The 20,598-nt window shown below is 42.0% G+C and overlaps 1 protein-coding gene across 1 annotated transcript in view; it reads left to right on the forward strand.

Annotated features, from left to right (window-relative positions):
- The first annotated feature begins 3,999 nt into the window (after window positions 1-3,999).
- The window catches only part of LOC116043891 (peroxisomal acyl-coenzyme A oxidase 3-like), a 30,591-nt gene continuing 13,992 nt past the window's right edge, over window positions 4,000-20,598 (forward strand). Inside the window, 13 exon segments of the mRNA XM_035994023.1 lie at window positions 4,000-4,113; window positions 5,951-6,129; window positions 7,433-7,530; window positions 7,639-7,774; window positions 9,862-9,936; window positions 10,133-10,222; window positions 10,656-10,799; window positions 11,988-12,076; window positions 13,199-13,295; window positions 15,135-15,317; window positions 15,871-15,993; window positions 16,085-16,205; window positions 16,327-16,449. Of these exon segments, the coding sequence (XP_035849916.1) occupies window positions 6,010-6,129; window positions 7,433-7,530; window positions 7,639-7,774; window positions 9,862-9,936; window positions 10,133-10,222; window positions 10,656-10,799; window positions 11,988-12,076; window positions 13,199-13,295; window positions 15,135-15,317; window positions 15,871-15,993; window positions 16,085-16,205; window positions 16,327-16,449 (1,399 nt within the window). The 5' untranslated portion in view covers window positions 4,000-4,113; window positions 5,951-6,009.

Consider the following 20,598-nt stretch of genomic DNA (forward strand, 5'->3'; position numbering starts at 1 on the left):
TTAATCGCATATTTTATCACATGATTAAAATTCTATTATTTTGCATTTCAGAAGAGTTATTAAGTACATATTAACAATGGAAAGCAATTCTTACCAGTGTATCTTGATTTGGAATCAAATGAATGCAAAGAAAGTGACTTTATGAACTTTACTTTAAGATTTGTATTTGTTATTATTTATTTACTGTAAACTAAAGAAAAATGTGTGAATCTGTCATTATTGCACAATTCCTCCAAGTACCTAACTAAAAAACTAAAAATCCCTATCCTTACTAGAGTCAATATAGTGTTTAGTAACTCCTAAATAATTATTTGATAATTATTAATGATTACTCACTGACGTCCAGTGATCACCGGTTAATGAGACAGCGTTTGCACTTTGCAGCAGTTCCAGTTGGGCTGCTTTCTCCGTGTCGTACAGGCTGTGTATGCGTGAAAACTACTGTCCCCCTCGACGGCAACGAGACAGGTCAGAACATGCCAACCGTAGTACGTCTTTAAGACCCGAGTCCTCTACGATGCTGACAGGTCTGCAGTTAGTTGCCACCCGTTTCGCAAGAGCTGTAGTAATTGTTTTGGATTTGGTTTCATCCACAGGTCGGCAAGTAGCACTCTCCAAAATAGTGCTTTGCCTGAGTGGGTAGCATGCTAGCTGGTAGCATCAACCTGAGTCACATTAATTAGCTCATAGGTGGTAGCTCAAGCTTGACGTGCTTGGGTGATATTTTAATTCGGCTTTACACAATGTGCATATGGCTTTTGACTTTTCTACGAGCCGTCCGGGAGTCCTAATTTAAAGCTATGGTGTGTAGTTTCTGTCTCCCCCATGAGGAATTTTAAGTACTGACAACAAAATTGTGGGCGCGTCCACATGATACAAGCCTTCCGTGATCACGCACCAACGACGATAAAAACAAGAACACCACCAATAGTTATATGCATAAGCAGGCTGTGAAAAGTAATGCACTGTTATTCGTTTGTATTCCACGTATTTATTACTGTAAGCAGGGTGCGAACTATGGGGGAGCTAGGGGGAGCTCGGCTTGTGTGTCATTTTGATGTGCAATTTCAGTTTTGTGTAATGTGATCATTGTGGATAATTATGTGTAAAATTGCAAAAATATTATTAATTCATGCATGACGCCGATTTAAACATAATTCACTTCAATAAAGATGACTATATGCTATTCTTGTCATGAGCATCAAGGCGTGGCGGCGCTGCGGTGCAAATTCAACTCATGTTTAGTACATGCCCATCTACGGAAAGCCTTTCCACTCCCTATTTAGCCCCATTGTATCGAATTTGGTTGCAGTTCCACCAGAGTTCCACTGGGGGTGATCGCAGGCGAGTGCAAAATAAATGGGATTCGCCTGATTGTTGTTGAGAAATCTCAGATTTGATTGTAGTTTTTGCAAGTTAAACGTGGATTATAGGTCGAAAGTTGAATGAACGAGTACTTATGTCATTTTGATTTCTTACAGGTTGAGTCGTTGTTGCCCATAACACGCTAGCATTCTGCTAATTGGTCAGTGAAGGACTGATTACGATCAGAGATCCCGCTTGACGGCATCCGACGCAGAACCAGAATGCCAGAGTGAACATTTCGCCGTGGTCTTTAAAACATTAGCAAACCTCTTTCTAGCACGTGTATTAACAGGGAGAGTCTAACCTGTCAGCTGTGTTGTCGATGCCTCAAGAGAAAAAAGGAAGTGACTCAGAGCTTGTTGTAAAGCAGAATCTCTGGCCGTATATGTGTATGACGTCATTGACATTTTAAAAGGCTTTTTTGAACAAAAAAGCCACTTTAAAAAAATGTAACACCCAGCAGTGTGTATTTTCTTAGCCTCCCCTTTCGAATGCAACATTCAAATTATTTGAAAAAAAATAATATCCTGAGAAAAGTGGATTTTGAGGGGTATAGCTCCATAGAGTCCCATTCATTCTGGACTCGCCTGTGAGCGCCCCAAGTGGAACTCTGGTGGAACTGCAACCAGTTCAGAAGCTGGAAGTATTGAGAGTGTGGAACTTATTAGAAATTCTTTGGTACATGTTAACCATAGACTGTAACAGTCTATGATGTTAACTCAAAGATTCGTAGCAAGCTGAAGAAATAATGTCCTCTCTGGCTGAAGATGGTGGTGGTAACAGCTCGTCAGAGGCCGCCGGTCACCATCCTAACCCCTCTTGCTCCTCTCTCCTGTTAAATTGCAATAGCAAGCAGTGGAGAGACTGGAAAAGCCCATATACATGGCTGTTTAACCCTTGTGTCGTCTTTAACCCTTGAGAGAGATTATCTATTGATTGATGGAATAGCTGACAGCATAACGCCTTTGCATCTTGAGCAAAGACACATTTGGCCATTGGCTGCATCCTTGGTTTTATTCAGAATAGATGCAAGTAACATCAGCTGCATGTTTTTCACTTCACCTTTTCACATTTTAATAGCAACGTTCTTGTTGTTTATTTTGGAGGCAATTCCAGGTGCAACTCTCAAGTCCTCAGGCAATACTGTACAGTCTGCACACACTGTGGACACACAGCACTTTGTTCAAATGCTAACACGCTGCTGGCAAAATGGTTAAGTATGGAAGCTTGGAGTAGCATTGGGTAGATAGCTCTCTCTGTGGGTGGGGGGCTGTCAGTGGTGAAATGTAACTAGGTACATTTACTCAAGTCTTGTACTTAAGTACAAATTTGAGGTACTTACCGGTACTTTTCTTTTCATGCCACTTTCTACTTCTACTACATTTCAGAGAGAAATTGTAATTTTCAATCCACTACATTCATCTGACAGCTTTAGTTACTAGTTACTTTACACATTAAGAGTTTTGCACACAAAACGCATGTAGTTAAAATATGGTTTTATTATAAATTAAACTAGCCAACAATATATAGGCTTGCAGTCCAGCTGAAATGATTAGACCATTAAACACACAACTCTTTTGATCGTTTCCAGTTTCTAAAATGTGAGGATTTTTCGGCATTGAATACTTTACCATTTTCCTGATGATACTTGCATACTTTTACTTAGGTAACATTTTCAGAGTATTTTTACAGTGTGGTATTAGCATTTTCTTAATTCATTTATGAGCCTTGTCTTTTAAAATGTTGACTGTGCTGATGTTTTATCAATGCTTCCTTGCTTTGAATGTTTTATTAATGTACTTGTTGTAAGGTAACCTTGTGTAGCATGAAAGGCGCCATTAAAGCTTTAGTGTGTAACTTTTTGATATTAATGAATGTCCGTTACACTCAAGCCATTGCCCAATGAGTTGCTACAAAGCTAATTAAGATTTCTAATAAGCCTGAGTGAAGATAATTACCTCTTCTGAAGAGTCTGTCATGTTTTTTTACTTAAGTAAAAGTCCTCTATTGAAAACTACCTCAGTTAGAGTATGTAACTAAAAAAATGTATTAAAAACAGGAAAAAATGTACATAAAGTATTAAAAACTACTCAATGCAGAAAAATCCTCACATTTTAGAAAGTGGAAACAATCCAAACAGTTTATTATTTCAGCTGGACTTGTAGGCTGTTATATTGTTGGGTAGTTTCATTTATAATAAAACATCAGATTTTATAAACTACATGTGTTTTGTGTGCAAAAATCTTAATTTGTAAAGTAACTAGTAAAGCTGTCAGATGAATGTAGTGGAGTAAAAGTACAATATTTCTATTCTGTTTAGATAGCTGCTCACTATATAAACAAGATATTAACTTTCCCTATTACTAACTCTCTCTCTGTCTCTCTCTCTCTCTCTCTCTCTCTCTCTCTCTCTCTCTCGATTCAACGTAATTTAAAAGGGCTTTATTGGCATGACATTCCAATAACGTTGCCAAAGTTATAAATACAATTTGTCCAAGTATTCAGAAAGAACACAATAAACCGTAATATGGACATTGACACAAGATTGATTTATATTGATTATATTTACAGAACAGGTCTCTCTGTGTGTGCGTCTCTCTCTCTCTCTCTCTCTCTCTCTCTCTCTCTCTCTCTCTCTCTCTCTCTCTCTCTCTCTCTCTCCTTCAAGAAGAAGCAGCATCTGTACTCAGGTCATTTTTGACCACAGAAGAGAGACAGCGATATCAACAGGGGAAGCTCACATATAAGGTAAGACACAACTACACAATAACAGGTTAGACATTTTAGGTTAAGCATTAAAGCTGTCTGAAAGCCACTTTGAGCTTTGTGAAAGCTTTCTTCTATTTCTGAAAATGCAATAAGGGACATTTAACTGATTCTTTCAATCATTTTCACATCAAGACCACATAAGACCAGGTCCAGATCACAACTTGGACTTATCAAATCAGGACTGCATATCCCAGAGAGGCTAAAGATTCTTTAAAACACACTTTCAGATTTGTGAAAGCTTTATTCTAATTTTTGAAAATGCAATAAAGGGAGATTCCAGTCAATTATCCTGGAAATGTACCTCTGTTGATCCAGACTATGGTACCTCTAACACAGGCCACAGTTACGGCTTTGGCCAAGGTGAGGACGGTAAAATTGGCAGAACAGTAAATCTGCAGCACTGCTGTTTTGCATTTTCACAACTATAATAAAAGGTGTCACAAATGAAAGTTTGTTTAAAGAGAATCTTTAGCCTCTCTGGGATAATGTAGTCCTGAGTCCCTTTTAGTTGTTGTTGTATTTTAACAAATAGAATAAAGCTTTCACAAATCTTAAAGTAATATTACTTGAAGAACATATTCTAGCTGAGCAGTTCTCTGCAAATTGTTACATTTGCCAGTCTCATTAAGGGTTTTATGTGTGCTTTTGTTTGGTCTGACTATCAGTGATTAATGTCATAATCTCATCTCTACATTCTGTGAATAATTTAAACTAGGTCCTGTGTTGTGTTGTGTTGAGTTGAATGTTGTTGTGTCTTGTTATTATTTTGGTTGTTTTTCTTTCCGTGATGCATTGAATGTTGTTGTGTTTGGTGGTTGTTTTTAATGTGATCATGCACGGCAATGTTTAGCTGCTAAGTTTTGAGTGGACTCCAGGAAGAATAGCTGTGGCTATGGCCCCAGCTAATGGAGAGCCTAATAAATCAAATCAAATCAAAGTGGGTTTCAGACAGCTTTAATGATTTACCTAAAATGTCTAATATCTTCATCTGGCCATCTTCCAGTGTAACAGACCACTCTGTACTTGCAGGTACACAGAGGTCCGGATAAAACCTTGAACTCTGCTCTGTATTGATAGCAGCTACGAAGGTTCCTTTGATTGAAAGGCCTTTGAAATTGCCTTTGGAATTAAAATAGCCCCACATCATCACATACCCTTCACCATACATAGAGATTGCCATGGTTTTATTTCAGTTAGCCTAATAGCTGGTTTGAGTTGCATTGAGAGATGATTTTATGAAAGTACCCCATGCCAATCTCTAGGTATGGTGAAGGGTATGTGATGATGTGGGACTATTTTGATTCCAAAGGCCAAGGGAACTTTATCAGGATGCATAGTATCCTGGATCCATGAAATAACTGGCCTTTAAAATAAAAATCTGCCTGCCACTATGGGAATTTAACATAGGCGTGTACTTATTTATGCCCCCTGTATTTTAAGGAAGAACATTTATTTATTTACAATACATTATTCATTCACAAAGAAAATTGGTGTCCTTAAAGATTGGGTTTTTCCTCATTTTTTTTAATTAAGGCATTAAGATCAATTTCCTAAAGATGATTTTTTATTCCTCTTTTTAGTCAACTTTAGCATGGGTGTCCTAATTTTTTCACATGACTGTATATATATATATATATATATATATACACAGTCATGTGAAAAAATTGTATATATATATATGAAAGCAGGGGTATACTATCTATCTATCTATCTATATATATATAGATATAGATAGATAGATAGATAGATAGATAGATAGATAGATAGTATACCCCTGCTTTCATTTATGTTCCTCCCTTGTTTCTGCTTTACTCAGAAAGAGCAAAGTGCCTTATTTCCCTGCTCGGTGAACCCCTTCAGTCTGAACACAAGAAGATGGCTCATGAAGTGGCTGACTTTCCCAGTGGCCCGCTGGATATCTACAGGAACAAAGCCTCTTTCAACTGGAAGGACATGCTCTGCTTCTTAGACGGAGAGGAAATCATAGCATTCAAGGTAGCTGTTAGCCTCAAATGCTCTCTGTAGTTAGGACTACATTTTTGTAATAGGTTCTATAGTTCTACACAGTTGCCACTTGTATGACCTGCAACAAAGATCCCGAGGCTGGAGTTGAACCTCGGACCATGTCATCATGTAACATTCTGCAAGATGCTCAAAAGACCTAAGATTGAATGCTGATAAAAACAAAGCTAAAAGATGCTATTTTCAAGAGCCATGGATATATGGTTAAACTAATATTTCCACTATGAACGGACTTACTATCGAGAGAGTCACAGAATATAAATATCTCAGCATCTGGATTGATGAAAAGCGATTTTTTTAGTGCACCTGACCCGTGGAACAAAATACAACACTTTCTCAAAATCAACTCATTGTGCCTTTCGGACATTTTAGAAATCTGATTTTGGACCTCCAGACTTCTACTTGTAATTGCTTTACATAGTTGTATTTCTTTTGCATCCAGGTTGTCCTAATCTGTTTATCAAATTGTTTTTCTATTTGGGAATTTCTGTGTTCTTCTGATGAGGTTGCTTCCTTTTCTGTGTCGAATTCTTTGTCTTTGTAACTTGATGCCATTGTAAATGAGGGCTGCCCCTCAATGATCTCTTGAGTACAAATAAAGGTTGAATGAATAAATGTGGCATGGGATGTAACCAAGGCGCTCCTGCCATCTTTAAAAAAATATATAAATTTTAATTTTTCAACAGTTGGACACCGTCATTTTTTACAAAAATCACTCAAACAGGAGGAGAACTTCAAGGACTTCTTGTTCATGTCGGCTTAAACTCTGGGGTTCAGTGTTCATTCTTGACCTAGGACACAACTATTTGAGATTGTTTTTCAACTGCTGTTTCTTACAAGCACCTTTACTCGACTTTTAAATAACTTTGTATATAAGAGAACATGTTGTACGGAAGCCCTGAAATGCAAGGTGAAAAATGTGTTGAAGTTTATCTCCTACCTACGTTCAAGATAAATCTTTGGGCTGGTTTGAGAGTGAGAAAGGTGTGCAGAATGTAGCGCTTAGTGCGCAATACAAAAGGAGTTGAAAGTTCAGCCAAATGTAGCATAAACAAAAGGTATGTAGGGGATAAACTTTAAGATATGATCTCCTACGTACATCTCCTACGTAGGAGATAACATCTTCTACGTAGAAGATGAACTTAGGTTTTAGTCAGCTTTGCATGCAATTTCTTTTTCACCTTGCCTTTCAGGGCTTCTGTTTGTTTGGTACCCCATGTCATCTAAATGTTCCTCTTCATATCCTGATCATTTTCTCTTTTTCTCTGTGCTGCAGCAACATGTGTTCAAGACACTTGAGAATGACCCTTTGTTTGCACGTCGGCCCGGTGAAGACGTCCCTCTCGCGAAAATGAGAGAGCGGACCTTCTTCAGGTATCAACATAACCATATGCAACCACCAGTGACAGCATATGTTATATATCATATCATTATCTATGTAATGTACATAGAGAAAATAAAGCTTCAGATACAATTTCACAGGTTAAAGCAGCTCTTCCGCTACAATTTTCTGACAAAAGAAGAGGTGATGGCTAACCCCTGGAAGGTTGTGACTCTTAATAGTTGCCTTGGCATGTATGACTGTTCCTTGGCGGCCAAGTACTTTCTCAACAAAGAGGTGAGTGTGCATTGGTGGCAGTGGTGGGATTGAATATGGGTGTATCAAAAAATTTAAAGAGGTTAAATGAAATGTATACTATAATTTGATCTACTCAGTAATAACTACTCCAAGGTGCTGGAAAGGAGGGTTCGGTCGATAGTCGAACCTCAGGTTGAAGAGGAACAATGCGGATTCCGTCCTGGTCGTGGAACAACTGACCAGATCTTTACTCTCGCAAGGATCCTGGAGGGAGCCTGGGAGTATGCCCAACCGGTCTACATGTGCTTTGTGGATCTGGAGAAGGCGTATGACCGGGTCCCCCGGGAGATACTGTGGGAGGTGCTGTGGGAGTATGGGGTGAGGGGGTCCCTTCTCAGGGCCATCCAATCTCTGTACGACCAAAGCGAGAGCTGTGTCCGGGTTCTCGGCAGTAAGTCGGACTCGTTTCAGGTGAGAGTTGGCCTCCGCCAGGGCTGCGCTTTGTCACCAATCCTGTTTGTAGTATTTATGGACAGGATATCGAGGCGTAGTCGGGGTGGAGAGGGGTTGCAGTTTGGTGAGCTGGGGATCTCATCGCTGCTTTTTGCGGATGATGTGTTCCTGATGGCATCATCGGCCTGTGACCTTCAGCACTCACTGGATCGGTTCGCAGCCGAGTGTGAAGCGGTTGGGATGAGGATCAGCACCTCTAAATCTGAGGCCATGGTTCTCAGCAGGAAACCGATGGAGTGCCTTCTCCAGGTAGGGAATGAGTCTTTACCCCAAGTGAAGGAGTTCAAGTACCTTGGGGTATTGTTCGCGAGTGAGGGGACAATGGAGCGGGAGATTGGTCGGAGAATCGGCGCAGCGGGTGCGGTATTACACTCAATTTATCGCACCGTTGTGACGAAAAGAGAGCTGAGCCAGAAGGCAAAGCTCTCAATCTACCGGTCAGTTTTCGTTCCTACCCTCACCTATGGTCATGAAGGCTGGGTCATGACCGAAAGAACGAGATCCAGGGTACAAGCGGCCGAAATGGGTTTCCTCAGGAGGGTGGCTGGCGTCTCCCTTAGAGATAGGGTGAGAAGCTCAGTCATCCGTGAGGAGCTCGGAGTAGAGCCGCTGCTCCTTCGCGTCGAAAGGAGCCAGTTGAGGTGGTTCGGGCATCTGGTAAGGATGCCCCCTGGGCGCCTCCCTAGGGAGGTGTTCCAGGCACGTCCAGCTGGGAGGAGGCCTCGGGGAAGACCCAGGACTAGGTGGAGGGATTATATCTCCAACCTGGCCTGGGAACGCCTCGGGATCCCCCAGTCAGAGCTGGTTAATGTGGCTCGGGAAAGGGAAGTTTGGGGTCCCCTGCTGGAGCTGCTACCCCCGCGACCCGTTACCGGATAAGCGGAAGAAGATGGATGGATGGAGTAATAACATGCATTATATTTACTTTCTTCATTAGTAATCCTATAGTGTTGACTTTCCACATTGACTATGCCCCTATACTGTACAGGGCCTGTACTTCGCTGTTCTCCAACATGCAACTAGCCCTCCAACCTAAATAACAAGATTTGTCATTTGTAATTGCCTTTTTAAAATTACCCATATCACTGTTAGCGTTTAGCCAGGCTTGAGGCGTAGCTCTATAGATGGCAACGTGAATCAGTCGGTGATCCACTTTGGTCCAGACTGAAATATCTCAATGACTACTGATATATTACAATTACATTTACTATGGACATTCATGGTTCCCACATGATGTAGGCTAATACCTATTCATCTAGCACCATCATCAGGTAAACATTTCAATCTGTCCAATAGTTTATGACCAAATATATGAAAAACTCAGCTGAACTTTGTGTTTAGTGCTAATTGGGTAAGTCTAATAACACGCTAGCTTAAGATGCTGAACATGGAGAAATTGCTTACTAAACATCACCATGTTAGCATTTAGCTCAAAGCACCACTTAAAGTACAGCGTCAAAGAGCTGCTAACTGTAGACTCTTAAATGTATGGTTAGTTTTTTGTATCTCTCCCAAACTTTTAGCTAGCAACGTTTAGCTAGCAACTTTACTTTTTCCTTTTCATTCATTTTCTCATCCCTGTAAAAGATGCTTAAAAAACATCTTGGTTTCAGATTTATGGATCAACTATTGCCAACTTAGGATCAGGGAGACACAGCAACTATGTTGAAAACATTCAAGACATGACGGTAAGAGTTCAACACAGCTTTACGCTGCCAATAACTCCACTTTACAGTTGTATCAGAGCTTTATTAATGGCCGTCTAACGGTACAATGCAGTACAGGGAGGTTCTACAATGATCCTGCCCCTATAGATTTATAAGATACATGTGCTGAATGATCAACATTAATTCTGAATTTGCAACTGCATGTGTCTGTTTGTAGATGTTTGGATGCTTTGGAATGACTGAGCTGAGCCACGGCAGCAACACCAGAGCCATGAGGACTACAGCAACATATGACCCCTCCACCCAGGTCAGAACACGCACCACCAGACACACACAAAAACACAAACATTGATAATCAAAAAAGAGCAACCAGGCTTGGACTTTCAATCCCAGTTGTATTTGAATATTTTTTTAGTCAATTAAAGTTTTCCCGTAATTCACACGAGAAAAGCAAGAATTAGAAACATATCTACAAAATGTAGTCTTAATTGATTATCTAAATCAATTACTACAAAGTTCTTGCACACCAGACAGTCTTATTGACAGGAAAGAAGGAAAAATCCTGACACACTCGATCACTTGTGCTCACTTTATTAACGTTTTGGTCCTCAAACCTTCATCTGATAAGATATATCCTGGTAAAATGTTTCTGGTTTACTGGTCCTTCCATCTTGTCAGATTTCACCAGGAAATGTTGGGGGAATTCTGACTTATTTTCCGTTTACCTTTCTGCTCTGTAGGAGTTTGTGATCAACTCTACGGACTTTGAGGCCGCCAAGTTCTGGGTGGGGAACATGGGTAAGACTGCGACCCACACTGTGGTGTTCGCTCAACTCTACACGCCTGACCAGGTGTGCCACGGCCTGCACTCTTTTGTTGTGGCGGTAAGACTCTGACCTTCAATCCCTGACCAAGTTGTTAGTAAGTTAGTTTGTACATTGTGGTTCCATTATCAGGAAGTGTTATGTGATGTCACTTCATCTAAGAAAACTCAGTATTACCCAAGTTTTCAACTTGGAATGTTGTTCTTAGTCTACACTACAGTGTGACAATGAAATATACAATATCATTTAGTACTTGTACAAAAAAAGAAATCCAAAAACAGAAAAGATTACCTTGTCTGGAGTGTACGTTATGAACGCAGTTGAGCTGTCAGTTGACAGACAACATAATCCAACCAAAAAACAAAATGTGTGTTAATGTGAGAAAGCGCTCACACAGAGTAATAGACTCCCAAATGCACTACTCGTTCTTAGGTGTCAAAGTCCAAACAGTTTATCTACAAACGGTGACAGAAAATACAGGCAAAAGCACCGAAACTCAGAGGCAGAGATCCAAAACCAGAAGACAAAACAGGGTCAACAAACTCACTAGAAGCACACAGGGAAAACAGGTTGGAACGTTGACAAACGGTACAAAACGAACTGGCACAGGACTAAGGAAAGGGGCAGGGATATATACACAGACACAGAGGAGACAATTGGACACAGGTGCAGCACATTAGGGCAGGGGCAGTTATGAGACATGGCGGGAAGGCAGACAAAGACCAGGAAGTGAAGTGACCGGAAACGAGACAAGACAGTGAGTATCAAAACAAAACAGGAAGTGGCAAAAAGAATATGGAAATAAACATAAAACAAAAACATGACCCATGAGCGTGCGCTAGACATGACAATATGAATGTATGTCATTCCGTCAAAATGCGAAAAAATACTAATCAGGAAAAGCAATGCATTGCAACCTCCCCTATTAGCTGAAGTGTAATCATGGAAAGCAATTAAAGTCTCATTAAAAATGAACAGGATGAAACATAAACCTTGAACACATGTTCCCCTCCCTTTCTACCAAGCGTCTACCATCGTAAGGCTGCCGTGCATCACCCATGCGTGCTACACATTGGTGGTGTTAGAGAGTCCCCCCCCCCCGAAGCGCTTTGAGTGTCTATGATAAAGCGCTATATAAATGTAATGAATTAATATTATTATCAGTCTAGGTTTAATTATTATGTACAATACTCAATCAGGTAAAAATCTGAAAATGCCAAAGTTAAATCAATAACCATTGTGCTGCAGCTGAGAGATCCCAAGACCCTGCTAGCTCTGCCTGGTGTGCTGGTTGGAGACATGGGCAAGAAGCTGGGGCAGAACGGACTGGATAACGGGTAGGTGCAGCAGAGGGAGACATTGTTGTATTTTACCCAAAGACCTGATGTTTAACAGCTTGTTACATTAGCAGAGAAAGCCCAAGGCTCTGTAATTGCAGATAACATGTAGAACTGTACCACTCATACAGAAAACAAGTCAATACAGAAATGGTGTTGCATGCTTGAGCCCTATAATAAAATGTAAAATGATGCAAGGACAGGGACAGTATGAGTGTGGTGGGAAAGTATGCATGTCAAGAGTTTTGACTAACAGGCCTACTGTATGTGAAGTTGCAATGACAGGTAAACTATATAGTCCCCAGTTGACATTATGTCATTATGGGTGCTGGTGAGTGCAAGACATCTGGATAAAATCTTTTCTTCTGGATATTTTCCCGCTATTTTCAGCTCGGTCATGTCCATTCTTAAGCTCAGGATTCCCACTTCAAACTACTGCTCAATATTACTGTTAACTTGCTTTCCCACCGCATTTTGCGTACAGTCTATTTTAGCATGAAGCACCTTTAGTTCATTCATTAATGCAGAATTGCATCTTTTCTCAGAGTCAGAGTCTTTTAGCATACATCGTGTCTAAACAGTTCAATCCTCCAAATGAACACTCAGGTTATACAAACCAATTTGATAACACATGTTCTTCAGTGCCTCAGTAAAACAACTAGATGGAGCTAGCGGCATTGATAGTTTATAGCAGCGGAATGTCAGACCCGGAGGAAACATTTGAGATTGATACTAACACATGCAGAAAAACTGATTTTAACAAAGCAAATCAAACAGGCTGTACTATACAGGGTTAAGTAATGTATCCAATTACAATGTGTTGGTTCAAGCTTCTTGAATGAGAGAATTCATTTATTTTTGCAAAAAACTCACAGTAAATGGGGCTGGTATTGAACATTTGTACTTTCTTGATAATGACCAGAATGTGTGTGGAATTTGGGTTTTAGTCAGGCAATAAAGCAGTTGATAAATTAAATGATTTATTATTTTTATTTTTCGCTGCTCAAAGTTCAAGCAGACACACCACATCACTATAATTTCAATATATATGGAGTTCTTTTGTGTTGCATGTTTCCAGTGTCTGTGTAACCAAAGATCATGTATCTGTCTCTCTCCCTTCAGGTTTGCTTTGTTTCATAATGTGAGGATCCCTCGGGAGAATCTGCTGAATAAGACGGGAGATGTTACTCCTGATGGCCGCTACATTACACCATTTAAGGTTAGTAAGATTTCCACTGGTGGAAAGCGCTTAATAGGCATTGGAAGCACTAATTCAAGATAAATTAAAGCTGCACTACTTTTTAACAATTAATAAAATGGTTGAGTAATGTGTAAGGTGTCGCTAGTAGTGATAGCCTGGCTCCGCTCTCTTACGTACTTCCGCTCAATTTTCATTTTACTTCAGTACTCCGTCTGGGTTTGCTGTATATTCTTGGGTTTTCTCCGGCCAAATATTTGGCGATCCAATCAGCGAACAGAGGGAATGGCTGAGAACGATGACGTTGAGGTTGTGCGCTAGAAAGATGCGAGCGAAGCCATTCGGTCCGTTGTGGCAACGCTGCCGAATATCCAGAAGTTAAAGCCCGAGCAAGAACAATCTTTGCTCAGTTGTGTTGGTGGCCATGATGCCGTGGCCATCCTCCCAACGGGGTTCGGGAAAAGTTTGATTTTCCAGTTTGCTCCGTTAGTGGTGAAGGAGTTGGCTAAGGCTATCACTAGCGATGCTAATTCTAAATATAAGCCAATAGTTGTTGTTGGTCTCCCCTCTTATTGCACATGCGCATGACATACGTCACGACCAAACGTTAGTGATTGGTTATGACAGATCCAGAGTGGCTCTGGGCAGATCCAATAGTTTTAAACTTCAACAGAGTACCCGCCTTCAAGGAAGTTAACACTTGTCAATGGAGAGAGGCCAGACTCTCTGTACAAATGAAATGTACAGAGTCTATATTATAGGCTGGTAGGACCAGGTGGAGAGACTTGAGTACTGGGGTGATGTGAGACCGTCTAGATGACCTTGTAAGTAGCCTTGTGGCAGCGTTTGGAATGGACTGAAGGCAATCGAGGGCAGACATACTGAGTGCAGAAAATATTGAGTTGCAGTAGTCAATGCGGGAAGAGATAAATGCATGTATGAGCTCAAGCTCAGTTGAAACTACACATTTCAATTTGCTAATATTTCTCAGATGGAAAAAAAATAAGATTGGGTTAGCTGCTTTACATGTGTGTCAGAAATCTCAAGATGGAGACCTACACACATAAAACCATCACATAAAATCTACTGTAATTTAAATGAATTGGCCTTTTAAAGCTGTGTAAAAATCTAATACTCATGTACTCCCATCAATGTTTATTTCGCCAGCAAATCCCATAGGAACCGCTCCCCTCGCAAAACTCTTTATTTATAATGCACGCAGTCACAGATGTCAATAAACAAATGCAGTAGGCAACCTTTAGCTGTTCAGCAGTCAAACGCTGTCTCCACATTATGGCTGCTTTTCACTGCTGCAGTGATTTAATGAGCTCTCAGGGGCCAAATGGATGTGGTGAGAAGATGGCTGGTAATGACAACCAGGTCTGGAACATTCCTCTGGTACCCCATGAGAGGTGTAAATAGCAAGGACAGTCCAGGGGCCTGCATTACAAAGCTAGATGAGTGGGTCAGGCAGCTATCTTTGGGCTTAACTTTATGCTTTTGCAACGCTGGCAGACTCCCCATGGTAACGTTAACTTTTAATAATCTGGAAATGATTTATAGTGTTTCTGCAGCTTCTTCTATACTACTTATTTGATTATGTTGTTTACATTTCATCTTGCTGAATATCACTTTTTGCTGTCGCTATAACCAAATGTTCCCACGGGTATATTCATATTAAGTGCTCCACTGGTTGTTCTGATGATGTTGTTTGTACTTAAAAACTCCCCCACTTTCACTCGAAAATGCTGGTAGCTGGACTAGAAAAGGCTCAGTGAAGCCAGCTACCCCTGGTGGCTAGACTAATATCCCATTCTGTTATTTCTCATGTCTCTCCGTTGTGATGTTTCTCTCCTTCAGGACCCCAACAAGCGCCTCGGGGAGTCTCTGGGTGCCCTGTCAGTTGGCAGGGTGTCTATCACCAGGATGGCTTTGGTCAACCTGAAGCTGGCTCTGATTGTCGCCATCCGCTTCTCAGCCACCAGGAGACAGTTTGGACCCAAAAACACAGAGGAGATTCCTGTTTTGGAGTACCAGTTACAGGTCAGGATGGAGGGAGGGAGTGGATTTGAAAGCAAATGTACCTTATTAAAGTTACAGGGTAATAGACTCACAAATGCATGACTCATTCTAAGGGGGCCAAAGTTCAAACAAACAAAAATACCAAAACTCAGAGATCCAAAACCAGAAAACAAAGTAGGGTTAACAAACTCACTAGAAGCCCACGGGGAAAACAAGCTGACACAAACGGTACAAAACAAACTGGCACAGGACTAAGGAAAGGGGCAGTTATATATACACATACACAGAGGAGACAATTGGACTCAGGTGCAGCACATTAGGGGCATTGACAACTATATATATATAAATATCCCCTTTTATAGTACATTTAGATCAGATTAAATTAAATGTGCGTTTAATTTGCGATTCGCCCTAATCACACCTACTGCTTTATGTTATTTGTGTTTCATTTATTATTGGAAAACTAGCCTTTTGGCTAATTCTGGTATATTTACAGAAATGTTTTTTACTATGCACTGTAAAAAATAAATAAATGTTTACACAAAGTTCTTGGATATTTTTTACGTTGTTTCAGCAATAGCGTCTGATCCCATACCTGGCAGCAGCGTATGCTCTTGAACACTTCTCCAAATCCATCTTCATGAACTTTTTTGAGTTCAAGATTGGACAGATGATGAGGGAGAAGAGTGACAGACAAGTGAGTTAGGATAATGTGCTTATGGGTCTATATCCAGAGTTAGAATACAGTAACTCTATAGTCTAATATGTCTGCTGTGTGTGTATTACAGGCAGAGATGGGCAGGGAGATCCATGCCATAGCATCCTCTAGTAAACCGCTGGGCTCGTGGATTGCTCAGAGAGGGATTCAGGAGTGTAGGGAGGCCTGCGGTGGACATGGATACCTGGCCAGTACGTCTCTCTCACACACACACACACACACACACACACACACACACACACACACACACACACACACACATACAAATACACACACACAAATAGACACCTAACTACCTTTTCTCTTTCTCAGTGAACCGGCTGGGTGATCTGCGTAATGACAATGACCCAAACTGCACATATGAAGGAGACAACAACGTCTTGCTGCAACAGACCAGCAACTATCTGCTCAGCTGGTTCCATGCTAAACACCGCGGTCAGTCCCCTATGCACTGAGGAATTATAAAATATATTAAACTTTTAATGTTAGGGGGATGCTGGCAAAAGGTTGCGCTGTAGTAGCGCCAAAATTCCTTCAAAAGGCTGACTTTAAAGTTGAGCTCTGCACAAGGGTTGTGCTGATGGCAATCATATTACTTTTTGGTGATTACCAGGATGTTCTGCAGTTGCTTATGTTGATGCGTCTGCCAATGGTAAGCTTTTTTTTGGGCCATGTACAATAACAATGAAGGCCCAGTCACTAGCATTCATCACCAATTAGCCAAAATTAGCTAATCGTGATAATCACATATTCACATTTTTCACCATGACATTATCGTGGTGGAGAGGGTTGCGTGTCCCCATGAACCTAAGGGCTATGTTGTTTGGAGCCTGGTGCTCATTGTAGGGTCTACCATGACTAATTGGTCACAGGCGAGGGGCCAGACTAAGAATGGTTTAAAAAGACCCTATTATAAAACAAGGAAGAGGAGGAAGTACCCAGCAGGGCAGAAGCCCAGGCCCCGCGTCTGGAGCCAGGCCCAGAGGTGGTCAAGGAAGCCGTCCAACTGTAGAAGGAGTCCTTCCGGGATATGTTATCCCAGACGACTCCGGAGGCAGTTGCAAGGTACCGACAGGTTAAAGGGCTGCAGCCTCTGCTGTGAAAGAGGCAACGCAGCGGGTTTGGGAGAAGTTCGGAGAAGCCAAGGAGAAGGACTTTTGGTTGGCACTAAGGTGCTTCTGGAAAACTGTCTGCCACTTCAGGAGTGGAAAACGGTGAACCATCAAAGCTGTGTTCAGTAAGGATGGGAGGCTGTTGACCTCAACTGAGGAGATAATCAGGTGGTGGAAGGAGCACCTTGAGAAACTCCTGAATCCAACTAAATTGCCCTCTACGATGGAGGTAGAGCTGTAGGATGATGGGGGATTGTTGTCAATGTCCCTGGTGGAAGTCAGTGAGGTCAAACAACTCCACAGTGCTTGATGAGAAATGCCTTTGGGTGTGGAGGTGCTGTCTTGGATGAAATGCCTCTTCAACATTGCATGGATGTCTGGGACAGTGCCCAAGGAGTGGCAGACTGGGGTGATGGTTTCCCTGTTCAAAAAGGGATACCAGAGAGTGTGTGCCAATTACAGGGGTATCCCACTTCTCAGCCTTCCTGGTAAAGTCTACTCCAGGGTGCTGGAAAGGAGGGTTGGTCCGATAGTCGAACCACCTGGTCGTGTAACTACACATTAGCTCTTCACTCGCAAGGATCGTGGAGGGGGCCTGGGAGTATGCTCATCCGGTCAACATGTGTTTTGGGGATCTGGAGAAGGCGTATGACCAGGTCCCCCGGGAGATACTGTGGGATATGCTGTGGGAGTATGGGTCCCTTCTCAATGCTTACCATCCCTGTACAACCAAATGGAGAGATGCGTCTGGGTTCTCTGCAGTAAGTCAGACTCATTCCAGTTGGGGGTTGGCCCATGCCAGGGCTGTGCTTTGTCATAGGGCTGGGCGATATATCGGTATATTACCATATATTGATATATTTTCAAACGAGATATGAGATTAGACAATACCGTTTGCGTCGATGAATGTTGCGTTACATGACCAATTTCTTCTGTAAATTCATGCCTGTGTTTGGATCTCTCCTCTCACTCTCCGTGCAGCCCCGCCCCCACGCACTCACGGCTCCCCTGCAAAATGAAGAGACACAGCGCCGGTGCACACTACTGACATTTGGCTACAGTTTTAATTGTTATTAACACAGCTGTATATTGTTAAGCATGAGAGGAAAACTTGTATTTGTACCAGTGTTTCAGCTGGTAACTTTCTGTTGTGCCGGCCGCCATGGCGAAAAACACGGCAAAAAACACAGAAGAAGTTAGGCTACTGAATGCAATGAACTTCAGTTCTAGGAGTAATAGCGTGTGAGACCACGCCTACTGGACCCGGGCGAGAACATGACTCAAAGTTTAAAATGGTTTTCAATATCCTTCTTGTGGCTCACTCTTTTTTTTTTTACCAATGGGGGTTTTCTGCATGGCGCTGTTTCAGCTTAGCAAGCTGCTTGACTGGTCCACGAAGCATTATCAAGAGCAGAGCCATCAGCGCCAAGTATAACTGTATTTCCATTTGTTGCAATAAATGGTTAAATCTATGGCGAGAGTGTTCCTGACTAATATAAGACAAATAAAACATTCTCAATAAATAGCCGTCTGCTTTCTACCATATTGGTCCGTGCCTGCTGGACCCGGGCGAGAAATGTGACCCATGGCCAGATTATCATAGTTCTTAAAAATGCAGCGCAGTGAGGACAGACATTCCATACACGAGATGTTTGTAACGCTGCTGACACGCCAAAGTGCATTCAACACGCGCTGGACCCATTCATTATGAGTCAGGCGGCATCACTATGTAAGTACAGAATCCAGTCTGCAGTGTAGTTCAGACACTTTGCTGATAAACCAGAAAACTTTACAGTGACAATCGGCTTCGTGGTCATACACTTTGATCACAATCTATTTTCATAAAACTGCTTGTAACATCTCAAATTTAACCCACTTTGTCAAAAATACCGAGATATATATTGTGTATCGCCATTCAGCCGAAAAATACCGAGATATGATTTTTAGTCCATATGGCCCAGCCCTACTTATGTTTGTGATACTGGATATCACGATATCAAGGCGTAGTTGTGGTAGGGAGGGGTTGCAGTTTGGCAGGCTGGTGATCTCATCGCTGCTTTTTGCTGATTATGTGGTCTTGATGGTAGTGACCTTCAGCACTCACTGGATCGGTTCACAGCCGAGTGTGAAGCGGCTGGGATAAGGATTAGCAAATCTAAATCTGAGACCATGGTTCTCAGAAGGAAACCGACTGAGTGCCTACTCCGGGCAAGGAGTGAGTTCTTACCCCAAGTGAACGAGTTCAAGTATCTCTGCGTCTTGTTTGCGAGTAAGGGAACAATGGAGTGGGAGATTTGACAGATAACCGGAGCAGCGGGGGCAGCATCGCATTCTCTTTACCGCACCGTTGTGACGAAAAGCTGAGCCGGTAGGCAAAGCTCTCAATCTACTGGTCAATTTTCGTTTCTACCCTCACTTACGTTCATGAAGATTGGGTCATGACCAAAGAACTAGATCGCGGGTAGAAGCAAATGAAATGGGTTTTCTCAACCTGCCTACGTCTCCTCTGCAAACAATGTGGACTCCCTCCTCAGCTGTACACCTTCCACTCTTTCCGCGTTGGTGAAGCTGCTTTGGTCGATTTTAGGTAGTATGATCTTACATCTTACTAAGATCCGCAGCAAACGTGTTGCAACACATAGATATCTCACATAATTGTAGGATGGCCTCTCACAGGATGTATCTTGCATCCTTGAGGCCTGCAGCTACAAATAGATATTTAACATAACTGTAGGATGATCTATATGCTAATGATTCCTGAGCTCCGCAGCTGGCGTGCTGCTTCACATAGATCCATCCATCCATCCATCTTCGTCCGCTTATCCGGTATCGGGTCGCCGGGGTAGCAGCTCCAGCAGGGGACCCCAAACTTCCCTTTCCCGAGCCACATTAACCAGCTCCAACTGGGGGATCCCGAGGCGTTCCCAGGCCAGGCTGGAGATATAATCCCTCCACCTAGTCCTGGGTCTTCCCCGAGGCCTCCTCCCAGCTGGACATGCCTGGAACACCTCCCTAGGGAGGCGCCCAGGGGGCATCCTTACCAGATGCCCGAACCACCTCAACTGGTTCCTTTCGACGTGAAGGAGCAGCGGCTCTACTCCGAGCTCCTCACGGATGACTGAGCTTCTCTCCCTATCTCTAAGGGAGACGCCAGCCACCCTCCTGAGGAAACCCATTTCGGCCGCTTGTACCCTGGATCTTGTTCTTTCGGTCATGACCCAACCTTCATGACCATAGGTGAGGGTAGGAACCAAAACTGACTGGTAGATTGAGAGCTTTGCCTTCTGGCTTCTTTTTCATATCTCTAAAAAGATATTGAAAATATTATTTTATTTAAAATATGTTAAAAACAACAGCCTACCTTGTTTTATTCAATGTGTTTTATTAGAATTATTTTCAAATAAAATTATTTTCTTTACAAAAACAAGATTTGGTCTTCAAAAAGTATTTTTCCAAAAATGAGTCTTGAAAG

Source organism: Sander lucioperca, chromosome 17 (assembly GCF_008315115.2).
Source record: "Sander lucioperca isolate FBNREF2018 chromosome 17, SLUC_FBN_1.2, whole genome shotgun sequence".
Classification (NCBI taxonomy): domain Eukaryota; kingdom Metazoa; phylum Chordata; class Actinopteri; order Perciformes; family Percidae; genus Sander; species Sander lucioperca.